At 42.0% G+C, this 8,329-nt stretch overlaps 1 protein-coding gene and 1 pseudogene across 1 annotated transcript; one reads left to right on the top strand and one right to left on the bottom strand.

The window, feature by feature from the left end:
- Window positions 1-764: 764 nt before the first annotated feature.
- Window positions 765-1,416, bottom strand: LOC147454496 (fructose-bisphosphate aldolase, cytoplasmic isozyme-like). Its single transcript, XM_086517349.1, has 2 exons — window positions 1,331-1,416; window positions 765-1,236 (listed from the first exon to the last, which is right to left on the bottom strand). Exons 1-2 carry the CDS (start codon window positions 1,414-1,416, stop codon window positions 765-767), a joined length of 558 nt encoding a protein of 185 aa, XP_086373475.1.
- LOC147454495 (elongin-C-like) lies at window positions 1,415-1,985 on the top strand (annotated as a pseudogene).
- Window positions 1,986-8,329: the final 6,344 nt, after the last annotated feature.

The following is an 8,329-nucleotide window of genomic DNA, read 5'->3' as shown; positions in this document are numbered from 1 at the left end:
AAACTCCAGCAAACAGTAGACATGAAGCTAAGTGATGCATGTTTTGGCCCCACGATGAAGATGCAATGCTGATAAAGCAAGGGCAACAAGAATATGAGGAGGTGGTTTTTGTTCGTTTAACAGGAGGGGAGGTTGGAGCTACCTCTTCATTGCACCCAAGGTTGGGCCTCTGGGTCTGTCGCCCAAGAAGGTTATAAAAGAAGACATCACCAAGGAGATTACAAAGGACTGGAAGGGCTTGCGCGTTATCGTCAAGCTCACTGTCCAAAATCGTCAAGCCAAGGTTGATGTCGTCCCTTCCACTATCTACGAGGGATCCAATTTGGGCGGCATCTCTTCTGGTTTTCTCTCCTTTCTTTCTGTTGCTTCTGCTTCTGATTTCGCGACCCTGCGTTGCCCTCTTTCTCTCTCTCTCTCTCTCTCTCTCTCTCTCTCTCTCTCTCTCTCTCTCTCTCTCTCTCTCTCTCTCTCTCTCTCTCTCTCTCTCTCTCTCTCTCTCTCTCTCTCTCTCTCTCTCTCTCTCTCTCTCTCTCTCTCTCTCTCTCTCTCTCTCTCTCTCTCTCTCTCTCTCTCTCTCTCTCTCTCTCTCTCTCTCTACTAGGAATAAACGGTAGCTAAATTAAATCATGATAAAGATGCCAGTTACATAAACCTCATAAAAATAGCCCATTTGCTTCATTCTGCAGCCACCCCCACACCTAAACATTATTACAGAACATGAAACATCATTGCAATCAAAACTCAATAGCTTAAGAATATGAGAGCTAATACTTGTAGTTGGCAACATGAAGCGATTCATCAGTGCCAACGCCCTTAGCAGCATCTCCAACATATTTGCCAAGTACAGCCGCCTCACTAGAGTTGGCCTTGCATCGGGCAAGCAAAGCAGCTCGTGCTGTAGGAATGTTTTCCTTCTTTCCAGCCCAAGTCTTCAAAGTGCTGGCTTGCATTAATGCTCGTCCAAATGAGAAAGAAAGTGTCCATGGCTTCTTGGTATCTAGCTCATTCATGGCATTCAAATTCAAAGTTGCTTCTTCCTCACTTTGACCGCCCGACAAGAACATGACACCAGGAACAGCAGGAGGAACCGTCCTTTGAAGTGCTTGTACGGCATAGCGAGCCAACCCATTTGCATTCTCAAGTATGGCAAGAGGAGACGGCTCAGTTGGACCAATCTTGAGCACAACTCTCCACTTAGCAAATCGGGCTCTAGCATTGGGCAAGGCCGTCCAATCCCTGAGTGGTTGTCTCACCGTCAGCGCATGCTTGCAAGGTCGACAGTGCCCTTATCTACCTTGATGCCGAGGACTAATCCACCCTCTTTAAGTACCTCCACAAACGGCTCCCCTGCCAGGTCGCAATGTAATTGGCAGCCGCAATAAGCTCAATTGCATATTTACCCTCGAACGCGGCCATGGCAGCTAGCAAGGTAGAGATGCAAGGGTCTCTCTCTCTCTCTCTCTCTCTCTCTCTCTCTCTCTCTCTCTCTCTCTCTCTCTCTCTCTCTCTCTCTCTCTCTCTCTCTCTCTCTCTCTCTCTCTCTCTCTCTCTCTCTCTCTCTCTCTCTCTCTCTCTCTCTCTCTCTCTCTCTCTCTCGTGCAGGGCTTACCTTCTTCTTCGCCATAGCCATCCGGAAGGAGGACACTATCACGCTTGTGAGTGCGGAGGGGTTCGAGTTCGTCATTGATCGCAAGGCTGCCGTCGTCTCCAACACCCTCAAAAGCATGCTCAGCTCCGCCGAAGGCTTCAAGGAGACGGGATTCCGGAGATAAGCACACCGGTTCTGGAAAAAGTATGCGAGTTTTTCTACTGGTCTTTTTAGTTTTCCAATGGCATTGAGACGGAGTTTGACATCGAGCCAGAAATGACTCCGGACTTGATCATGGCTGCGAATTTCCTGCACACATAGTGGTGGCTTCTTGGTCCATAGAAGGATGAAGATTGATAGTGTTAAGTTTTTGTTAGAGCTGCCGCCTGACCTGCCTTTCATCGTGTAAATGTCATGCTAGCAAAGGTTTTGCACAGGGTGAATAGAGGGTCTTGTAAATTATAATGTTCAAGGATTTCATGTCCAAGTGTCCTTTATGGTCCAAAAGAGAGAGAGAGAGAGAGAGAGAGAGAGAGAGAGAGAGAGAGTGTTAAGAATTAGCGCCATTGGCTTCGCTCCAATTAATTACCAACAGAGTTATATTTCTAAGGGGGCCGGCTGTAGAGTAGAAAATCTTGCCGCAGCTGAAGCGCAGGAGCAAGTGGAGGAGAAGCCGTGGGGGATGATGCATAACCTGCAGAAGCACAAGCCAATGTCGTCAGGTGGTAGGGTTTGTGATGCTCCTAGTGGGGGTAGGCATGGTGGTGGTGCAACTGGCAGTGATGGCACCGCTGCTCCTGCTGTTAAGCCCATTGCTGGTGCCCGTGGGCTTTCTGATGGTCCTGTGCACGGAAGGTCTCCTCATAGCCGGGGGGGGCATAACGGCTGTTTTTGCGGTGTCGTGGGTGTACAAGTATGTACTAACGGGGAGACAACCTGACGTTTCCCATGAATTGTTCCTTTTGATGAATATTGCAGCCTTCGTTTGCGGCCGATATCACAACCGCTTATATTTTTTAGGGAAAATTACCAAAATACCCCTCTAATTTGAGGAAATTCCCAAAATACCCTTGTAACTATTTTGGTTGGATTGTTCAAGATTTTCTAATCTTCATTCGTTTTTGACAATTGAGATCCGTTTTTGAGTGCTTAGCATGTAATTTGTCACCAATTACCATCGCAAAAAAGGCAATTATGTCTAGAAGCAATTCATCTCCAAAGCCTACATAACCAACTCATATTGTAGTTTTAGCATCTTGTACGATAGACAATCACTCTTCTTGTGAAGACCTACAAAAAAAAATTATTTTTTGAGAAATTTACTCTCACAACCAGGGGTATTTTGGGAATTTTGGTAAATTTGAAGGGCATTTTGGGAATTTATGACAAAATATCGGGGGTATTTTGGGAATTTTCACAAATTAGAGGGGTATTTTGGTGATTTTCCCTTTTTTTTATCCTCTTTCTTTGAGATCCTTGCTTCTGCGACATATGAATTTGTTCTTAATGACTCTTGGGCATGTGCCCTGCAGATGTTTATAATGGCAACAATAGCAGGCTATACAATGTCATGGATGAATACATCTGTCTTCACTTTGTCAGTGCGCAATTTCCCTCGCAACCGTGGACCGGTGTCGCGACTCTTCAAGGCCTACATGGGATTATCAACTGCAATATATTCTCATTGTTGCGATTATTTTTTTTCTAGCTCGGCCTCCAAGTACTTGCTAATGTTGGCGACAGTTCCCCCCACATTCTGCCTTATCACAGCCATCTTCTTCCAGCCATTACCAGCTTCAGAAACCGGCTTCGCCCTTCATCCATCCTCTCACGACGGCAGCGCTGGCGCCGAGGCTGCCCCTGCCGCTTAAGCTACCACAGTTCTCTTTTTCTTCATTTTACTATTCCGCTAGGCGACCTTGCAATGCTCTTAATATAATTTTGCTAGTATGGGAATAACCAAAAAGTCTCAAGGTCCCCCCCTTTATGTAAACCGGAATACTAGTAGAAATTTTCAATTTTTGAAAATTTTTGAACTATTTGTGAGAGAGAGAGAGAGAGAGAGAGAGAGAGAGAGAGAGAGAGAGAGAGAGAGAGACCCTTGCGCTCTTTGAGAGAGTTGAGTTTTGAGTTTTTTTTTTTTTGAGGGAGAGAAAGAGATCCACACCAAAGAGAAAGCAGAAGCAGTCACGACATAAGCAGTCGCGACATAAGCAGTCGCGACGATCAAACATCGTAATGGTGGACGTAACAAGCACGAAAGAGGCCACACCAACCCCATGAGGTGCTCTGGCTATGGATGATGTATGCCCAAGGACAAGGTTGTCAAGCGATTTCTTGTAAGGACCATTGTTGAACAAGCTGCTGTGCGAGATGTGCAGGATGCTTGCGTTTATGATGGCTACGCACTTCCCAAGCTTTAAGCCAAAATGCAGTATTGCGTTTCATGTGCCATTCACTCTCACATTGTCCATGTGAGATCCCGCACACCAAGAAGAGTTCGGGAGCCACCACAGAGGTTTAGACGCAACGAGGATATGCAGAACCAGAATCAGCGTACCAATGTTCCTGTTGTTTGGAAGTGAAGAGGTGTCTAATCAGTGCATAAGCTAGGAGAGGAAGAAGGCTCATGAATTTTGACTTCTATGATAGAATTCTTAGAAGACGCATGCTACGAGAATTGCCACTGTGGTTGAAGCCATCAATTGGATGGATGTTGAGGGACGTTTGAGTCTTTTGGACATGCTTGTATCTGATGTTTTGGAAATGTCTTTCTAAGTTTTTTTCAAAAAAAAGAGAGGGAGAGAAAGAGAGAGAGTCCGACTTGCTTCTGAGACTTTGAGAAAGCGGGACAAAGAGAAGCCCTGCAAGTGAGCAAGAGACATGACACTAAAAATTCATTAAACTCGGCCGCTAAGAGTGAGTGACCGGTGCTTGAAAAAAACTTTTTTCCAAAAACTTGTCAAACCTACATGTTAGAAACAATAGAGGTAAACTGACTAAATCTGAATGTTTTTACACCAATTGACCAAAAAAAAATCAAATTTTGGAGGTTTTCTCACCTTTACCTATGATATTTAGAGGTAAATTTGTAGGTGGGGTTACACTAAACCTAGGTTTGTGTTACACTAAACCTATGTTTTTTTCAAGCATTGTGAGTGACTTATAGAGGCGGCGCTGAGTGTGTGTGTGTGTGTGTGTGTGTGTGTGTGTGTGTGTGTGTGTGAGAGAGAGAGAGAGAGAGAGAGAGAGAGAGAGAGAGAGAGAGAGAGAGAGAGTAATTGGCTAGATTGGTTGAGAGCATGCACACCCCTTCCATGCAGAGTTCGTTGCCTAGTGATGGAGTCAGGCCCTGTTTTGTGGAACTCTAGAAGAAGGTGGAGCTAGGGATTTACACGCTACTAGAAAGACTGGTTTTTGAGAAAAGATTCCTTGGTTGTGATCCCACAACTGTGGAAGACGAACCTCTCTCTCTCTCTCTCTCTCTCTCTCTCTCTCTCTCTCTCTCTCTCTCTCTCTCTCTCTCACACACACACACACACACACACACATCCAAATTCTTCATCTTTATTCTCGTCGAAAGATAGGGCCAAGGTGATTGCGAAGGCATTGCATAAGAGGTGATTGACAAACTGTTGCATGCAAGTGGTGATTATCGTTCATGTCGATAGTACCTTATGATCTTCATCACCTCTCCCGCCCTTGGCCACAAGGTCCTCGTGATTGGGGCCTCCTCTTTTGTAACTCACCATGAAAACTAAAAGAGTCCGTAGTCCATGAAAACTATCCTTTTCATGTATGTGATGTGAAGGATATTTCCTTTTCCTCTCGTTTCTCAAGTGTCATGATTATACGCTGCAAGATCTTTTTTGCAAGCTAGACAAAATGGAGTCACTCACCCAAAAGAAATTATCTCCAATTTCAATAAGGTACAACCTAGCACCAAAGATTGCAAATACACATTGTTCATATTGGCTCCAACCTACGTAGCACTGTTTCCATTATGATTTAAGTTCTATGTATCTTGTGGGGTTTTGCTCTTTTTTATAATTGCTCGAAAAGGTTTGCTTGGAGTTTGAAATTCCTCATCCTGCAGTCAACCATGGCTAGGCACATAACCATCTATGGACGACAATGTGGCAACAAGATTGTATTTATGTTTGACGACAACATCTATGCACTTTCTTTCTCTTTTGTGATACAACATTATGAAATAATTAATGCATTCAATTTGCATCCATTAACTTTAATGGGAGAGCATGTGAAGATAAAGGCTACTGAACGTGCTAGTGGTGAACAAATCTTCCTTCTCAATCATGGCCAATGTCAATTCTATAAGGTTTATATTGCTATTGAAAGCACACAAGGCATTGGAATGAAGGACACACTAGTAATAGTCAGATGGTCCCTCCAGAGTAGTTGGTAAACTACATGCAATGCCTTCACAAAGCAGCCTACACATGGTACTCAAGCAAGCAAAGGATATCATTCAAGTTCAAGAGCTACCTATGCATTATGATGGACATGTGGCATTTGAATTACCATCTTTTTTATCTATTTGTGCACGAATTTATGACAATTGCAACATGTGAATTTACCATGGAGAATAAGTTTGCACAAATAGAGTTTTGGAATATGCTCAGCAAGATGGTTCAGAAGCAAGGATATGACTGTGTATCAATGTGTGTGTAATACATTAAAGGAAGAGTATGGATCTTTTGTTTGAGATTATTTTAATGTGTGTGAACACATTCAAGGAAGACTATGGCTCTTTTTTTTGAGACTATTTGAGATGCAACATGGTTACTTTGCTACACTATACTCTATAGAGTAACTACTGAGATCTTGATCTAATCTTTTTCATTGCTTATGCTCGATTGCTTATGCTCGCTCGGTTTCTTGTCCGCTCGGAAGTACTCGCTCGAGGATTGGGATTCCTCGTAAAAAGAGAGTATATGCTTATAGCGCATTGTCGTTCCGATTCTCGAGTGAGTCGAGTAAGAAGACATTTCGGATGTTGAATCTGAAAAAGTGTCCGAGACTTCTTTAGGAATTGTGTGCAAGGAATTGCCTTGATTCACGCTTTCTTCGGTGGATACTCTACTAGTGGTTTCTCCAAATAGGCCTTGATTTCCTAGTACACGACCAGATCTAAGGTTCATATAGACTTATGAAGCCCTGGATAGAGTACTCACCTTGGATTGACTTAGTCGTCAATTTCCCCTTGATTCAATTACAACTTTCTGTCAAGCCACTGATTCCTCGTCTGTAACCTAATTCCTGGTGTAAAATTAATCAAATTAGCTATTTTTTTCTATAAAAATAGTAGAGCTCTTAAGAACTCTCGTGATTGGTCTCTTTGTATCACTTCAATTCGTGCTATGAAAGTCAAAATTTGACTTTCAGATTCAGCTTTAGCAAAATCAAAGGTATAATCTGCAACATGTAAACTAAGTGTCTCTGTACCAATTTTGATCCGATTAAACCCAAAATTGTCCTGTGGCCTTATTTTATGCTGGTCTAACACTGTATAAGCCCAAAAGTCAAAATTGAAGTCTCTGGATAGTAAAAGTAAATAATCTCGATTATTTACTTTGGTCAAGTTCTAGTCCTTTTTGGATTGGTTGGGCAAGTATACAACTTGTTTAAACCCTTGGACAAGTTTCAACAAGTTTGGACAAAATTTGATCAAGTTTACCCACTGTTCCATGTCCCCAGACTATGATTTCAAGAATCTGGCTTAAGTCTCACTTTTGTGGTCCAAATTTCACCAAAATTGATTTGTGGGGTCTACTTGATGTGCTTGACCTTGTGGTATACTCAAATTTGCAAAATCACCAAGTTTTGAAGCAGATGTAAATAATCGCGATTATTTACTCCAGCTCTATTTTTGTCAATTTTTACCCCAACTTTGACACGGATCTATTAAACACCTTAAGTTAAGGTCACTAGCCAAGTTTCATCAAGTTTGGACAAAATTTTGGTCAAATGGTCATCAATTATCTGTCCGGAGACTAACTTTGCAATTTTAGTCACAATTTTCAATCCAGTGATTCAAATCTTACCAAATTTGGTTTGTGGACTTATTACAACATGGTAAACCGAGTGGTATACCAACTTGGTCAAAAAAGTCCAAAAATAGGGCAGATGTAAATAATCACGATTATTACATTTGACAAAATTTTGCAAGTTTTTGGTCAACTAAGCATGTACACATGTTTATCACATCAATATAAGCCTATGGATCAGTTTTTAACAAGTTTGGATAAATTTTTACCCAATTTACACGGAAGATTCAAAAAGTCAATACAACTTTAGTTTTTACCCAGTTTTTTGTCAGTTTAATGATCCAAATCTTTTGGGCCTTTACAAAAGTTGTTTGTACACATGCAATGAGTCAATGGTATGAACCTTGGCCAATTTAGAGCAAAAAGTTAAGAATTGCGATTATTAACTTGAGGCTTGAAATGAGCACTTTTTTGCAATTTTCTCAAAGACAATCTTTTTATGATGTTTTTTAAGCCTATAAATCAAGTCAAAACTTAGTTTGTCCTAAAATGTCAAGAAAAAGTAAATAATTTGAGTTTTGGTCAACTTCTTGAAATTTTTACCTCGAAGTGTCTTTGAGCTTACCCACTGGTTCAGATAACTCTTAGGCCTATTGTCCAGTCGGATTGAGTGATTCGAGTCTTTTCAAGCAATTTCTAGCCCTAGACCTGAAATTTTGCAACTTGACATAAC

Source organism: Adiantum capillus-veneris, chromosome 7, assembly GCF_014529385.1.
Source record: "Adiantum capillus-veneris isolate H3 chromosome 7, ASM1452938v2, whole genome shotgun sequence".
NCBI classification, from domain to species: domain Eukaryota; kingdom Viridiplantae; phylum Streptophyta; class Polypodiopsida; order Polypodiales; family Pteridaceae; genus Adiantum; species Adiantum capillus-veneris.
The sequence above is the reverse complement of the archived record's forward strand: the minus strand, read 5'-3'. Positions and strand labels throughout refer to the sequence as shown.